General features: G+C 42.2%; 2 protein-coding genes across 3 annotated transcripts in view; one reads left to right on the top strand and one right to left on the bottom strand.

Annotated features, from left to right (window-relative positions):
- Positions 1-5,693: 5,693 nt before the first annotated feature.
- Positions 5,694-8,043, top strand: LOC125712465 (caspase-1-like). 2 transcript variants are annotated; one of them, XM_048982499.1, is made up of 3 exons: positions 5,694-5,952; positions 7,349-7,641; positions 7,757-8,043. In XM_048982499.1, exons 1-2 carry the CDS (start codon positions 5,943-5,945, stop codon positions 7,612-7,614), a joined length of 276 nt encoding a protein of 91 aa, XP_048838456.1. In that variant the 5' UTR covers positions 5,694-5,942; the 3' UTR covers positions 7,615-7,641; positions 7,757-8,043. The 2 variants fall into 2 exon arrangements, with proteins under 2 accessions (XP_048838456.1, XP_048838455.1); XM_048982498.1 differs by having other exon boundaries at positions 5,699-5,952; positions 7,346-7,641.
- Positions 8,044-8,100: 57 nt separating this feature from the next.
- LOC125712464 (syntaxin-1A) overlaps positions 8,101-17,343 on the bottom strand; it is a 76,131-nt gene continuing 66,888 nt past the window's right edge. Inside the window, exons 9-10 of the mRNA XM_048982497.1 lie at positions 16,112-16,222; positions 8,101-12,155 (exon numbers count right to left, since the gene is read on the bottom strand). Coding sequence (XP_048838454.1) covers positions 12,078-12,155; positions 16,112-16,222 — 189 coding nt within the window. The 3' untranslated portion in view covers positions 8,101-12,077. The remainder of the gene's footprint in view (positions 12,156-16,111; positions 16,223-17,343) is intronic.

Below are 17,343 nucleotides of genomic sequence, written 5' to 3'. Positions count from 1 at the left end.
CAGATCTCCGATATGCCCAGGAGCTGTGCGCCCAACACATCTGTAGATGTCGACATCTCACTACTTTCATTGTTTTTACCACTTCGTGTTTATTTATTGTCATTTTATTTTTTGAGTATTTTCAGACGAGCACTTCTTAAGCAATCATTTTATTTAAGGGGATACAATATAATATATGATCGCTACTTCTAGTAGTTATTTATTAAGGGGGAACGCTAAATTATTCTGGTCCAACTTATTAAAAATTCCATATATTTTAAACATAAAATGATGTCTTCACTTGCCATGTTCTAGTTGTTCAGCTTAATGATATTGGTCATTAAGTCTCGGAATCCTAACGATGGTTGTGAAACGTTGATATCTTTCTCTGTGTGCAATGTTTTATTTTTTTTACAGGCCATGCTGCCGCATCTTCTTCTTCAAAGAATTTTAGTATATACGTGCAAATGAGTGCATTGTGTTCGCATTTGTTATACTGTACATAATTACCAGAAATACCACATATAATACACACATACATACAGACAAAGCTGAAACGCATAACTAAAATCGAAGTAAGGTTATATTTGCCATTAAAAACTGCATTTATGAAATCATAATTTTTATCGCTTTATGTACTTCATAAATGTGTCATAATGTTTGTCTATTCAAATGCAAATCTGTTATTGAGAAAAATAAGATTATCTTTGAAATTCCCAAGATATTTTTCCTTGCCAGTAATATCTTTGTCTATATAAATACAAAAAGAACAGTGACATGTATATTTTGTAGTTTTGCAAAAAACCGAAACACACCTTCACTCTCACACATCCGATTTGATGAGTTTCTCCTGGGAAACAAAGTGTGTTCAACTGCAATAAGGATTTAAAAACTTTATTGTTATTTGCAGAGGCGCATTGACATGATCAGAAATCACCCACAGCGATGGTAAATGCTATCCACATGGTATTTTTCATTAATTCTTTTAATTAGTTTTGGCTCATTGTGTAACGCTGTTGCTTCATACTTCCAGGGTTGAGGGTTTGAACCCCTCGTCTATCTGGTTTTTGTGGAGTTTATATTCTTCCCAGAATGCATTGGTTTCCTCCCACAGTTCATTGACATCCACTTAGGGAAGCTTGTGTATCTAAATTGCCCCTGTAGGATTGTAAGTGTATGCCAGCCAGGGGGTGCCCTGGCCTTGTGCCCCCTGCTGCCAGGGAAAGGCTTAACCCCCCAGTAACAACTCTGATCAGAAAAAGTGGTTAGCTATGTGAGTTTACCCAGAGACTGTGTAATCTAGTTTTCTTAACTGTTTAGTTTGCACGGACTGTCCCTGATTTATGAATGGGATCCGTTCCGACAGACAGGTCACACATCAGAATGGCCGTTTTTCGGAATAGAATGATCGAATGGATTTTTAGGATTAAGAATGGAACTGGAAGATGCGTGAGACTGGGACGGTCGCTCTGCCATACAATACAGTTCTTTCCCGTGGCGACTATCATACCGCGCACAGCGTACGCTAGGTAGCGAAGCACTGCTGGGCGCACAGCTGCATGAAATTAATTTTTACATACAGTTGATTAATGTTTTTTATTTAAAAATAAACTTCAGTTGTAAGTAGTCGTAAGCCGCATAGGTTGTGAGTTGGGGACCGTCTGTAATTTTTAAGGCCTTGTCCCTGTCTGTGCTCCGTTTGCTTACGGTAAATAAAGCTCTGAATTTACTGGACTTTGCAGCCTTGCATGTCAATCGAGGTCATGTTTCTGGCTCCCAACACCTAACCTGCCACAACCTAAACTATTGCAGTTATGATCTGTCCCGGTCCTAAGGCTGTTCCCTGTTTGGCCAGCAGGTGGCTGGCCACCCTATGTCATTAGCTCCTGTGCTGCGTGTGCTTGTTCTGTGGTTGCTCTGGTTTAGATATATGTGCTATGTTACTTCCTGTGTTACTTCCTAATTTAGTTCTTGTTTTCTACCTGTTTAGACCCTCTTGTTCTCTTTTCTTGTCTTGACCAGTCTTTCAAAAAAAAAAAAAAACTGTTCTGGAGAACCGCTACATTTTACCACGCCTTGCCACCTTGGCAGTTTCAAGAATCAGGTATATCATTAATCAGAGACAGTAAGATATGCTAGAGGAGGGTATGGTGGCTGAGATTGGGGCACTGCCGTCTCAGGCCTCTTCCCACACATTTTCTTGTGCTGGTTTCTTCCTGCAGGACAAAGCCATGCAGTTAGCTTAATCCTAGTGTGTATGTATGTGCCCTGCAAAGGCCTGGTAACCAATCTTGGCATAGGCTCCACCCCCTGTCCTGCCTGGTAACCAATCCCCTGTCTTGTGCCCCATGCTGCATGGCATAGACTCCACCCCCCTGTGGGGCCTGGTAACCAATCCCCTGTCTTGTGCCCCATGCTGCATGGCATAGACTCCACCCCCCTGTGAGGCCTGGTAACCAATACCCTGTCTTGTGCCCTCTGCTGCCTGGCATTGGCTCCACCCCCCTGTGGCCCTGCCCAGGATAATGGTCACAAGATGAATAGATGAATAAAAGATGCATAATACATTTCTCCATCAAACAACTCCATCTTCTGAACATGGACTGGTGAACTGGAGTTCCAATATATGGACTCTGTCAAATGTAAAGATCAGTATCTTAAAATGGACTGAAATTACTGAAGGTAACTACTTGATATAATGTGTCGGCAAGATTAAAAATAAATGTGTATGTTTAGAATACCTGCAGGTCCACTCAATCATCACACACACACAGGTTTGTAATTATATCTTCATGGAGACTCTCCATTCATTTCTATGGGGAAAACTCTTGTGACAACATGACACCCTTAACCCCCACCCAGCCCTAACCTTAACCATAAGTAACCAAACAAAATATGAGACTTTTGGCATTTTTACCTTTTTGATTGCATTCAGATCTTTGTGGGGACCTGAAAAAAACTTTCTCTCTCTCTCTCTCACACACACACACACACAAACAGATAATATGTTTTAATCATTATGATCATTCATCCACCCATTTAAATTTTCCTTAGCCAGTACAGGGTCAGTCAACCTGCCTCCTAAGAAGCTCAGAACATAAGACAGGGAAATGTCCTGGACAGGATACCGGTTTGGGCTTAGAGACACCAAATCACATCTTTGGACTGCAGGAGAAAAGTGAAGAACAACCTCAGAACATGCAAACTCCACACCCACAGTGAAGGTGCCGTTTCGACTTTTTTAATCAGGGTGCAATTGCGCCCCCTACTTGTCAGAGGAAAATATTATTTGAATGCATTAAGTTAAATCAATTTAAATTATGTTATATTTGGAATTGTAACTTGTGTTAGTCCTATCAATGTATAATAATTATTTATGGTAAATGTATTTACTGGATAAAGTTTGGCATAGTCTGTAATGAATGATTTGTTTGGCTCTCATCTTATCGCTCACAACCTGCGGGACAAAGGATTCAAAAACAGGCGCAAGGCAAAAAAAAATGTTTCCTTAACTGAACAGGAACAGGGAAACAAACAAGACCACGAGGACTCAAAACAAGATTAGTAAATAAAGGCAGACAGACAGAGACAGACAGACAGACACACACACACGCACACACATTATATGGAGTAAAGTGTTGGGACACACCTCTGAATTATTGAATCCAGGTTTCATTCAGTCCCATTGCCACAGGTGTGTAAAATCAAGCACCCAGCCATGCAGTCAGGTCTGCAAAAACTTATGAAAGAATGGGTCAGTCTGAAGAGCTCAGTCAACTTTAAGTGGCATTACTGCAAAGTGGAAGTGTTTAGGAACAACAGAAATTCACCCACAAAGTGGCAGACCGCGTAAAGTAACAGAATGGGGTTGGCGAGTGTCGAGATGCAGTGTGTAAAGATCATCAGCACTGTTAATAACTGCAGTTCCAAACTTGCTCTGGCATTAACCTCAACATAAACTGTGCACCAGGAGCGTCTTGGAATGGGATTCCATGGCCGAGCAGCTGCATGCAAGCTTAACACCAGGCACAATGATAAGCGTTGGATGGTGTGGTGTAAAGTACGCCACCACTGGACTCTGGAGCGGTGGACACGTGTTCTGTGGAATGACGAATCACACTTCTCTGTCTGGCAGTCTGATGGACGGCAGATGCCAGCACTAAGTTACCTGTCTGACTGCATTGTGCCAGATGTAAAGTTTGGTGGAGGAGGGATAATGGTATGGGGTTGTGTTTCACTGGGCTAGGCCCCTTAGTTCCAGTGAAGGGAACTCTTCATGCTTCAGCATGCCCAGACATTTTGGACAATTATATGTTTCCAACAGTTTGAGGAAGGACCTTTTCTGTTCCAGCATGACTGTGCCCCTGTGCACAAAGCATGGTCCATGAAGTCACGGTTGAGTGAGTTTGGTGTGGTAGAACTTGACTTACCCGCACAGAGCCCTGACCTCAACCCCATCAAACATCTTCGAGAGATTGCAAGCCAGGCCTTCATGTCCAACATCAGTGCCTGACCTCACAAATGAGCTTATGGATGAATGGGCAAAAATTCCCACAGACACCATAATCTTGTGTAAAGCCTTTCCAGTAGAATGGCAGCTGTTATAGCTGCAAAGGGGGAGGGGGGGGGCAACTCCATATTGATGCCTATGGATTTAGAATGTGATATCATGAAAGTTCCTGTAGGTGTAATGGCCAGGTGTCCCAGTAGTTATGTCCATATGCTGTGTGTGTAAATACATACATACAGCTAGTACATACGTAAGGGAAGAAACCAATGGGACACAGGGCGAATACATAAACTCTATACACAACAATGGGTTCCAAATTTTTTATTTAAAAAATTAAATAGAAAGAAATACATTTGTAATTGCATTAGCTTCGTAGGAAACTGGCGGGGGCTGATTTTGGTAGCAAACTGTTAGGGCAATCGGGGGACTATGACTGGTATAGATTGGTTTTCCAGTTTTTTTTTTATGTATAATCGTCACAAATTGTAGCTGGACGACGGTGAAGCCGACCCATGGTTTTGATCAACTTTAATAACGGCTTAATCATAAACGCACTGCTACAAAATAAAATACACAGAATAGCAAAAAATAATAATTACATATACTAAAGAAATATTATTTTCCCTGCATATTAACCATCCACAGAAGCGTTTAGAACTCATTTTTAATACACTATAATAAACGGACTATTGGTCGACAGCATTAAACTTGTCTAAGTTAAAACAAAAAATAGGAAACTTTAACAAAAGGTACAAAGATAACATTTAAATACAACTTAAGAATAAATACCTCGTTCCCGCTCCAACTAGGCGCTAATTTGCATGAATGTTCGGTAAAAGTCGAGTCCATTTCTTTCCATCAGCTCCAGTCACACAATCAAACTTACCCGCCTATGGGGATCTATGGGGAAGTATCAAAATAAACGTACCACAGTCCTTGCAAGCTCATTCAAATTAAAAGCAGAGAAAAATAGCATGCAAATATAAAACCTCCTTACATAAAACAAGAAATACCACAAATCAAAATTATAGCAAGTGTCAGTTACACATATTGCATAACCCTGACAGCCTGTCCCACAAACCAGAACATGTTTTTCTTGTTTCTACCCCTATAGGTTTTTTGAATCCCCATTGAAAGTGGAAAAGTCATTTTGCACTCATATTCTTCTGTCCTTAATCACCTGGAGCTCTGGAGTCTCTTGCCCCGCTGTCGCACAGGCACGCTGGTTACTGAGGCGGGGAGACTTTTAAGGGCCGTTCCCTCCAAATTGTACCCAAGTTCTGGTCGTAAATATCGGAATGCTCTGACAGGGACGCAGCACGCACAACATCTACATGCGAAACATAAAATAGTCCCAGTAATACATACATATATATGTACGTATTTAGCCTTACTCGATCATAATCTGTCCAGGGGATTAATAGACATACCGTATACTTCGTGTGTAAGAATTATGGCGAGCGGTAAGTTTTTTTCATTTATTTGAAAGACAAAAAAAAACCATATTCATAAAAACTCCGTTAATATGCATACATATATATTGATTTTGAAAGTTATGAGCTAACTTAAAAACAAACAAAATTCTGAAACAAGATCTTTTTAAAAGCATTAGTTTAAAAACATGATACATTTTAAGATAATGTATATGAAACTGTACATTTTTACTTTCGTTTTTACGAAAGTGGATTTCTATACCGTACACACCCGGAAATATAACTAATTTTAATCTAACTGAAATTACGTTCTTGCATTAATACTGCTATTCATTTCCCTGGTAAAATTTGTATGCGTGAGACATATAATTTGTAACACTAAAAATCACGCCTAAATACTTAGGCGTATTTAGCGCATACTGCATGCTGCAAACATTAATTATTAAACATGGGGCTGAAACTCACGTTCAAGAAACTACGAGCAGCAGAACGTCGAAATACGCCTACACTTTATCTTTGTTATATATTACTATAATATTTTGGCTCATGCGTTTTTCTTCTTTGCTAAATGTGTTCGTAATGGTATGGGAAGGTGCATCAAACTGTGGAATCAATCGCTTAAGTTAGTCAAGAACTGCTTGTATACTTAAATTAATGATCTAGGAATTAAATTCCAAGGAAAGCCCAGTAATGCAACAACTACAGCCTGGAACCTGTCTCAGACAGCACTGGAAGGCCTGGAGCCCATCTCAGGCAGCATAGGTCACAGGAGGTCCTCGAGCCTATCCCAGGCGTCACAGGAGGTCCTCGAGCCTATCCCAGGCAGGACAGGAGGTCCTCGAGCCTATCCCAGGCAGGACAGGAGGTCCTCGAGCCTATCTCAGGCAGGACAGGAGGTCCTTAAGCCTATCCCAGGCAGGACAGGAGGTCCTCGGAGGCCAGGAGCCTAACTCAGACAGCACGTAAGGGTCTGGATCCTCTCTCAGGCAACATAGGTCACAAGAGGTCTCAGGCAGTACAGGAGGACGTGGAGATTATCCTAGGCAGCACAGGGCACAATGCTGGAATGGGATGCTAGTGCGTCACAGGCACAGTAATACACTATTAGGAATTTAGAGATGTCAGATAGCTTAACTGCATGTGTTTTGACCGTGCTGGGAAACTGGAGTGTCTGGAGGAAACCTCTATGTGCAATACATACACAGGCAGGGTTTATAATCGCAGGCCTGAAGGTGTGAGGCAGCACGGTTCCCACTGGGCCAACATGCCACCCAGAGGTGCAAAGTCAACAGTTTTAACACGCGTTAATCCTTCAGTGCATCTCCTGTGCCCAAGTACACGTTCCTCTAGACGAAATCAGAGCATATTCTTCTAAAATTAAGGCCACAGATAATTCTCTCTCTTTCTCCCATGTCTCTGTTAGTAGAAAGATTAAAGCAGGTGCGAACGAGATTTGTGGAAAAAGTCACAGGACCCACCTTAATCCTGTTGCTGGACGATCTTCTGACGGACGGGGTCATCAACGAAGGGGAGATGGAGCAGGTAAAGGAGGAGTACAGAGCGAGAGCGGAGAAGGCGCGGGCGGTCATCGATATGGCGCGGAAGAAGGGCAATGCGGCCAGTGAGAAGCTGATCATGCGACTCCAGGAGCGAGACCCCTCACTCTTCCAAGACCTCGGCCTGGGCCCGTAAACGGGGGGCCAGTTCCACATCTCCTCTGTAAGCATTACCTATTTCTTTATTACTTGCCTTCCTGCATTAACACTGAAAAAGGTTTAAAGTTGTGATGCTGAAGGCATTTGTATTTGTCTTTTTATGGCGCTTGTCGTCACAGGAATCGTCCACGAGGCTGCACATCCACAAAGCCAGACAATCAGCTGACACAGTCCGCCGATTCATCCCCGCCTCACTCTTTCCTAGCATTATAGAGAATTCATATATTCATGTCACAGTATGTATCCCTCAAAATGAAGTATTTCAGGTGCGCTTAGTTGAAAGTTTGTGAAATCAACGAAATGCTAATCAGACTTTTTTTTTTTTTTAAAAAAAGCTTAAGTTCTCTGTACTCACCTGTTGTCGTTAAATGTGTTCTTAGGTAATACAGTGAGGTTTTAAGTGTCACACGCTTTTTCGGTGTATGTGCAAATCTGCAGCAAATGGAGAAACAGGGGAGTCGTCTTCACAAAACAATTTTAACATTTTATTTATAGTCAACAACATTTTTTTACAGACACCTTACTGTTTAAAATTGCATAAGCTTTTTAAAATCGTAATACTCAGCCATTATAAAAACAAAAAATAGAACATGGATATTACACGGTAATTGCCCAAAACTATTCAGTTACATTATCATTTAAAATGATTTGTTAACAGTAGTGGTTTGGCTGGTCCCACAGTAAGTCAAAATGTATGAATATATTCATATAAGACATGTAAATTCTATTTTCTGCCGTAACATCCGGCCTGTTGCACTGTGATCTGAAAGTGGAATGGAGTCCATCACAGCTTCCGAGGATGGATTCGGGATTCTTCTGCAAACTCGCACTTCTGATTGGCTGCATGTGACTCGGGCCTTGACGCATCTTTGGTTTTGGCCGACAGGTGACAGCACAGCCAGTGAATGACCACAGGTGGAGCTGCTTATCAAGGGGGGGGGGATTGGCAGCCTGGCTTTAGTATTAAATTTTTTTTTTGTGCTCCCGAAAAAGAGTTGAAACCTTCTAAGTAAACTGCTGACAATAACGCGAAATCAAAATGTTCTGTGACGCATATCGAGAACAGCAATGTGCTTCCTTATTCCTTCAAATTGTGTCTGCAGCCTGATTAACCCACTGTGACGTCACCTGGAAGAATTTCGCGTGCATATATGCATGCATGCTTAGGAAGTAATTTGCATTCTTATAGGGAAATTTTCCTAATACAGAATAGCAGAGGTACTCCACATAATTTTAGGTGAAACTGGCATCACTCACTGCTTTAACAAAGGAGAATCTGTCAAATGGCCAATAGGAAATCAGGTGACTCGTGATTGACAGCAAAGAATAACCCCACCCACCCAGGCCTTTAAAGTCTCGTTTCTCTCCAGTTAACCCGTCACAGGTGTACAGGACACCATCCAACGCTGGTGCACTGTGACCCCTCACTGTTCCTCAGACGGTGCCGAGGCGACTACCTGGAACATACTGACCTCTGTCTTCAAGGCTCCTTAATGGCTCAGACCTGGCTTCATTACAGAATGCTATCATTCACCTGTCCCACGAAGCCTATTGAAAAATGATTATCTGGGGTTTGATAGTGATGAACAGCAGTAATTCCTCTCCAAGATGCCGTCTATTCAAGTACCTCTATGTGGGAAAAGGTAAATGTCTCTGTAGTAATGGATAACTTCCGTTTGGAAAAAGACTTTGGGTTCACACTGCAACACACCCTTCATACACAATTACATATCATCATTTATATATAGGAGTAATGATCAGCAAGGGATAATCTCTGTGGATATAGTTACAATATATTACATCTGTATAGGCTCCCACAATAATGTGTTGCACTCCAGAAAGGCTGCGTCCACGTCTCATTTGTCAGAATCAACGATGGTGTTAACAGAGGTATTTTCCTATCAATGCTCTCTCTACCCGATGTGCACAACTATGCCTAATCCCCCCCCGCATCTGCCTTTCAAAGATCTAAATATCGTATATACATCTTTCGCAACACTATTCTAACACAACTCCACCATTGATTGGAACTTAAGTCAATGAAAGTACAAAATAAGGGAGGGAAGACTTCAGAGAAAAAAGATGTTAAGGACACAAAGACATTCACTAATAGCACAAAGACCCTCATTCCGCTTGGTTGAGCCTTGCTTGGAATAACTCGAGTTTGTTGCTTCTCGCTTGTCATTTTTCTTCAGGAGACCTGGATTTTCGAGTGGGCGTCTGAGTGCGTGAAACACCATTAGTCATTCGAGTCTAAATACAGAACGGCCCATTGTCCTACCAAACGCTTTTCATCCCAATTATTTCCGATTAAGCACTTCGCATGGGGCACCCCAAAGGGACATCCCAGCTCAGAAACTCTTCTGACAATGCATAAGCATCTTCGGAATGGGGTGTTGGTGGAAGCACAAATACTTCTTCTCGAAGTGAAGAGGTTTTCAGATACGTCGCTAAGGGCCTGCGCTATATTGCTAAGTACAGTCCTCGTACCAACACCCCAATGTTACTTATAGCTTTTGGTACATGGTGGGGGGGGGGGGGGGGGCGATGGTGTGTAGAAAGCACCCTTCTAGTAACCTTTACAGGAATACTCCAGCACAAACATACACAAAACCCCAGGCCTCACGGGACTGTCGAAAAAACACACCTCTAACTAACGGCACTATACGAAAGCGAGGACAATACATCGAAACTCCAAAATGGCTGCAACATGCACTTTTTATTTTCTCGTTTCTTTCTACGTTTGTTCAGTTGTTCAGCTCTGTTGGTCGCGCTTGTTTTTTGTGCGGACGTGTACGTGAGGCGGGTGGTGAGGACTAAATGGTGGTGGTGGTGGTGGTGGTGGGGGGGGGGGGTCGCGAGCCAGATTGCTGACCCATCCCGGTAGCGCAGCCGGTGTTACCAGTAGCTCCCATGACACTTTGAACGACCTCCCACTGGAGATCGTTGGCCAGATGCGTGTGAAATGGATGTGCTGCTCATGAGCTAACCCCTGCTTAGAGGAGAAGCGTTGGTCCACAGTTAGAAAGCCCCAGCAGAGTCCGGACCCAACTGGTGTGAATTCGGCATGTGTTACCATGTGACTCAGCTCTTTACTGGATAGCTTCACCACAAAAGACAACATGGCGGCATCATAACAAAGGCAGCGGCTTGCGTAGGCAACGTGGCTGTTATTTCCTTTATTTATATATTTTTTTTGTCAAATGTAAAAGTTGTTGGAATGCATTCGGTGGCTGATTTAGGCAGCTGCCTGTAGTCAGGCCAGGCACGTCCACACGCGGACCAGACGGAACGAAAACAGCACCACAGGACAATTAAAAGCACACTAGAAAGGGTGAGACGTCCCGCAATGTTGGGCTCCGGTATTAACATCAGTCGCACGGTATGGATTACATTGAAAAACACGGAGTACACCGTAAGCTTAGAGTGTAACCCATAGCTATGTCTATTTGCAGTTGAGTTTGGATTATAGCTCAAACTCAATGTCAAGGCAGTAAAGAGCTCCACTATGCAGCAGAATTGGACCAGACGGGCAGAATGATTCCTGTAACGTAAAGACGCACACGGTTCAGCACACCCTCACAACAGAACGCATGAGAACCAAAGAAGGACGACAGAAGATGCTACTTTGTAGCAGCTTGCTAGAGCGCGTTACTATGACGATTGGGGTGGGGAAATTTCGATGGTCGTAATAATACTGAGTGACGATAATCCCAGTCTTATGCAGCCGTCACCGAATTGAGTCCAAAAGCAATGATCTAAATACAAAGATTTTTCACGACTTTGTTTTTTCACGGAACAACATTATATCGTCTGAGATGTCATGCATAAGTCAGGTCTAGGACACGTCATGCCAAGAGGGCAGAGTGGGGCTCCCAGGAATTTTGTCTTTGTTTACTTATGTAAAACTGTTTTAAATTACACCGTTTCCTGTTCTGCTCAACATCCGGTGCTGTTGCTCCAAATATTCACACAGATCTATTGTGTCTTTCTATTAGATTTAGAAATCATCAAATGGACTAGTGTAGAGGCTGCTTATTCCACTGTAATAGAAAAATAATTAGAAAATGCCATTGTTTGGAATGTGCGTGCAACATTTTCAAGATCCCCCTCGCGCCACCCCCCTCATTAAAATTAGACCTCAAAAACATTTGTAAAATTTGTCATACGACACTCAACACCCAGGTAAACACACCGCGAAAACCACACACATTTACAAAAAAAAAACTCATGCATAAAAAATACATCTCCTCCAGTACATTGTGCATCGTTTGACAGAATGCGACTCATTTCATTTAAAATATATTTCAAAACGTGTGCATGTGCTTGTGTGAAGATGAAAGGCAGAGACAGGGAGTGTGTGTGTGTGTATGTATGTGTGTTTGAGACTCATGTGTTTAGGCATGTGGATACTCTTTCCTACTGCTGTAGCCGTGTGCTCTAAGCCAGCGTCCCGGCAACACTGGACGCTATTACAATGCCTAACACCACACAACATATAATGATCATGATTTTCTTCTGCGTGGCCATCAAGAGCAACAACGAGAAAGCAGAAGAGGTCCCAGGGAAGCATGTAAAGAGGAACACACAGGGTTAAACGGTTATGGAGGAGAGCTTGGGCTCTTCTGCAAGTGCAGCTCAGAAAATAACACAAAAACCACACAAAGGGCAGCTAAAGCAGACAGAAACACATGCTGGAATGTAATACCTCCACGGGTCTGCTGTTACCCTGTGATGTCACTGTTGCAGTATTTCATAAATATTTTCCTATTATGATTCACCATCATCGTATCTTTGATTCAGATTATTTAACACTGTAATACTCAACATTGTAGTATGAAATATTTCATCTGTACATTTGAGTTACACATTGGTGTATATTATTTATCAACTGTACATTCTGTACATTTACTTATTCAGACTGGTACCTTTTATTTACTTGTACCTTTTACTGTATTCTTACTTATCCTGCCCCTATTGCTATGTCTGTCTCTTTTTGTCTTAATCTGAGCTGCTGTAATGTCTTCTTTTCCCTCTAGGGATTGACAAAGTACCATCTCATCTCACATCTCATCTCAACAGCCAAGCTAGTTCAGACTCTGGCAGTTCAGAGGAATGTGGCTGCACTTCATCCAAAGCTTAATTTTCGATGTTTTCCTGCATGATACGTCTTGCAAAGCCCTGTAAGACAGCCCCTTCATCTTCTGACTGCTCATGACGACTATTTTAGGACATTCACAGATGAGAACATCATCACAGATCATGCAACATAATATGTAGGGATGAACATGAACACACTCCCCCATTAAACTCCTGTCTCAAGACACACCAACTTCACTGCACATCATCCCGACTCTTGATTATACCTGAAGCCCAGACTGATTGCAAAGCAAAGTGTTTCTCTAAGAAGAGTATCTGACAGACCCCAACACCTGGGCAACTCTCTGCTCTAATTGAATTCTCTCTCCAGTGGAAATTCTCTTCTTAACTGAAATCTATAAGACAGACGGTATCTATTCTAGGCTGAAATCCCCCCCCCCCCATAATATAATCTGTGCCATGTTGTTTAGATATTGTGGCTTGACTGTTATGTGGATTTGAGATAACCCTGTTAGACGAGAAAATACAGAAAATATACCTGTAATCTTATCTGGAAAGGGCCATCGTGTTTGCGGGTTCTCACGGCAACTCCCTGATTATTAATTAGGGGACTGATTGGCTGAAGAGTCCTCACACCTGGGTTTGAACAGCTGACCTAAAGGTTACCCCAAATACCTGCACACACACCAGCCCTTTGCGGATAAGACTGGCCACCCCTGTTTTAACACAGACGTTAAAAGGTCAAACTCAAACTCAGTAGCATCAAAGAAAAGCACAGCTCAGAAGCGACTCCATGGTTATTTCTCCAAAAACGCTACCGTTGGTAGCAACTGATGACAAAGCCTATTTATCTTCCGACATTCAGCACGCTGAGCTCAAAAATGTCTTCTTGTGCCTGTGCTAAAGCTTATATTGCCATTCAAGTGTTCTAAATTACGGCTATATACTACATTATGATATATATCATTAGATATTGACTAAGGAGGTGCCAGTAGCCAAGTTTCCAGTGAATCTACATGTTTGTTTGTTTTTGTTTTTTTTTTTTGTTTTTAATGAATCCTCATTTGTTATTTGGGTTTCTTCCCAGCCAATGAAACAGCTGGATTTGTTGTGTGAATTTTGTTTAACCAAACACACACACAAAAAAAATACCACTTCATGTGTGGACAATCATGAGCACAAATTTTAAATATACCGAGTATGGATTCCTCTGAGGTCCATCTGAATGCAATTTCTGTATAATTGATGCTATTTTCTAAAAGAATTAGGAAGTATTTAACGTATTTCAAATGCTTTTATTAAAACAAGGTGCTGTCAAGTCATATCAATTGACATCATATCAATTGACGTTCCACTAAGAATCCGTATATAGTCAGTTCCACTGTAATTTTATCACACTGCATAAATTTCCAGCCATGTTTGTGGTTCGCTGCTGGAAGCTTACCAACTTTAGCCACTCCAACTTAGCAGCTTAAACTTAGCTTGAAACCTGGCCACAGGCACAGACTAGGTTGTGATTGTGAAATTATCTTTTACTACCAGCCTGTATATTATGAAGAACATTAAGACCTGAGATTTTGCTGGTGTACGTTAGGGACGTGCATCTCCATCACTGAGGCGGTGCAATACGCACTTCCATGCATCTCCAACGTCCTGATATATTTAAGATACATCTGAAGCAGCTACAAATACAATACAATATGATTCACCACTATTGTGATGCAGCACCGCTTGGCATGTTTTGATCCAACACAGCGCGATTGAACACAATATGATGTGATGCGAAAGAATACGACGCTTTGTAATTCATATGGCACAGATACAGAAACGGTTTAGAGAGGGGGAATCAATCTAAAAATAATATTATTGGTCAAAAATGATTGGTCACGTTTCTAAATAATAAAGGCATAGGGCATCTACTAGTTAATGAATATTAATAAATTGGATTTTACCAATGCAAAGATGTCAGACATGATGGATCCCGAATTCATCCCAAATTCTACCCACTTATTACTTCTTGAAGAGAATATGGTGGCGCAGGAGGTAGTGCTATTGTTCGGCAACCGGAGGGTTGTAGGTTCGAGCCCTGGTTCCTTCTGCCCCCATCAAAGGGTCCTTGAGCGAGACACTGAACCCCGAATTGCTCCCGGTGTGCAGGTTGGTGCCTTGCATGGCAGCCTCTGCCACTGGTGTGTGGATGGGTGAATGTGAGGCATGAAATGTAAAGCGCTTTGAGTGCTCATAAGGGTAGAAAAAGCGCTACATAAATGCAGTCCATTTACCATTGAACTTTTATGTCAGAGCACCGATGCAAATCGGTGAATCTTCCCATCCCTGGTGCACTTCCTCTGTTTTGTGGACATCCTTTAAGACCAATCACATTGAGAGCAGTCACCAAGAATGTGTCTCACTTAGGCCTAACTCGGCCCCTGAGGGTTTGTATCAATCTGACAAATGGTACCCAGCGGATGGCTACGTGATCCTAACAAAGCATCAAATAGACTATTATCTTTTTTCCCATCAAATATCTGCTTTAGGTGATAGCATTCATGGATGACTAATCCTTATTATGAGCTCTAGAGTGGACAAAGATGGTAGGTGCGATTAATTTTAAACAGAAATATTCCAGATTATTTTTAAAGATGTCCATATTCCTCACAGCGTGGCGGTAGCTAATCATCTCACTGTCATTCAGAAAATGTGCCACATGAACTGTTTGTGATCAATCTCCGTATCGCTCACCCTGTAAAGCTCAACTCTGCAATCCTTTATATTGTCAGTTACCAATGGTAGCAATACTTCAATCATCCAGAGGGTGGAAACCTTGACTAATGAATCTCAGAAAATCCCATATACGCAATATAAGGGGAAAAAAGGGCGATCTTCAGTTATTCATATTGCCCACAAGCCAGATGAAGTCACTGACAAATTTACACTCCCTATACACCGCGGCGTAATACAGGAAACTTAGGATAGAGGAGTCTAGCGATAGGCTAGAAGAGGAGCTGCCAGCCTGCAATCGGAGTATTAGGTAACAAACTGTTCATCTCTGGCACCGATTTTAACCAAGACACTAATATAACTTTTAGCACCGAGCAAGCTTCCTCAGCCTACTGCCTGTGCAGAGACTGTAGGAGTAAAAAGAGATACCAAGACTCAAAACCCAAAATTCGGTAATTAGACGGGGTCACCTATGAAAAGTCTTAGGCCAAAATTAATCCTGCCATATTGAAATCACGGGTAACCCCAGTGAGTGCAGTACAGCAGATATTGGTGAGTCTTGAGACATGTTTTGCAGGGACAGAAGTAAAGCCAAGCCACACCATGCTACGCCACACCACACAGCTACTCTGCACAAGCTTTAGCGGACTCACCCTCCGAGCTTTACTCTGGTACTTCACTGCTTTCTTGGTGTCGGAGACCGCTCGCTCCACATAATCCACGGAGTGCTCCACGTTGTACTCAATGCGATCGATCATCTCCCCCTGAAAGTCATGGGCAAAGAGAGACAGACAGACAAACAGAGCATGAGGAGAACAGTACAGAGGCAGATGAAAGAGGTCACTAATAGTTGAGGCTGGGCATCATGTAACTCCAAGTATCTTACTGTAAAGTACCTGATCTTCCTCACGTTCATTGAAAGGTGTCCTAATTTAGGATCACGGCAAGTCTTCACCTGAAATAGGGTGTCTGCTGGTCCGTGCACACCAGCTTCCAAAATCGTAAAGATTAAAAAGAATTTGACCAGACGGATCCAATATATAGTGATTCGAAAGTCCATTTCCTATGTGCCTCCTCCTTGCCGGGTGTACAGACTGCTTTCGTTACAATAAATGAGTTCAGACATTCTGTACTGGGAAAGGATGAGAGAGAGAACACTAGCTTCTCTGGGGATTCGGTGGTGATTTTACCTGTAAAACACACTGTACTGCCATATTGTAAATAATCCACAGAAAATCACCTCTTCGGGCACCACACAAAACCGACACTATAATACTTTCACAGTTCTCGATACCTTACATGAGGAAGCACAAATAACGTAGTAGTACGATCTTACTTACGTTACACGTACTGATTCCATGTTTGTTCTTTATTAATCAATAACGGTTGATGCATGTCATACAGTTACTGTATTCGTTCATGATTTGTACTTGAGTAGCAAATGGGATACTAAGTTACTTGTGCCCCCTTAAGTAAAGTGTTACTGAACCTTCTGAGGAGAAAACACTCATATGACGTGGAAAACAGCAGTGCAGCAGGAGGTAAGTGCAAGATCAGTAAGAGTAAGAGTATGAGTATGAGTAAGGCCTCTCTGTATACCAGGCATGATTATAACCCTATTCGTATTTACAGAAAGACCAAGCGTGGGGATATCCTCACAGACACCTCTATAACGTATTTTTATGTCTCACCATAGTCCTTGCACCATACCCAACATGCATCATGTTCTCACTAGGAATTGGTCCAGAAGTTAAAGTGCATGATGTCCCATTCCAGAAACGTACAGTTGTCATGCCGGAAGAGAAGCACAACGCATTTAGGCAATGAAACTTACACTAAGACCTCTTTATGATGAACGAACATGGGATCAGTACATAACCAACGG

The sequence above is a fragment of the Brienomyrus brachyistius genome, chromosome 18 (genome assembly GCF_023856365.1).
Source record: "Brienomyrus brachyistius isolate T26 chromosome 18, BBRACH_0.4, whole genome shotgun sequence".
In the NCBI taxonomy this organism is placed as follows: Eukaryota; Metazoa; Chordata; class Actinopteri; order Osteoglossiformes; family Mormyridae; genus Brienomyrus; species Brienomyrus brachyistius.
The sequence above is the reverse complement of the archived record's forward strand: the minus strand, read 5'-3'. Positions and strand labels throughout refer to the sequence as shown.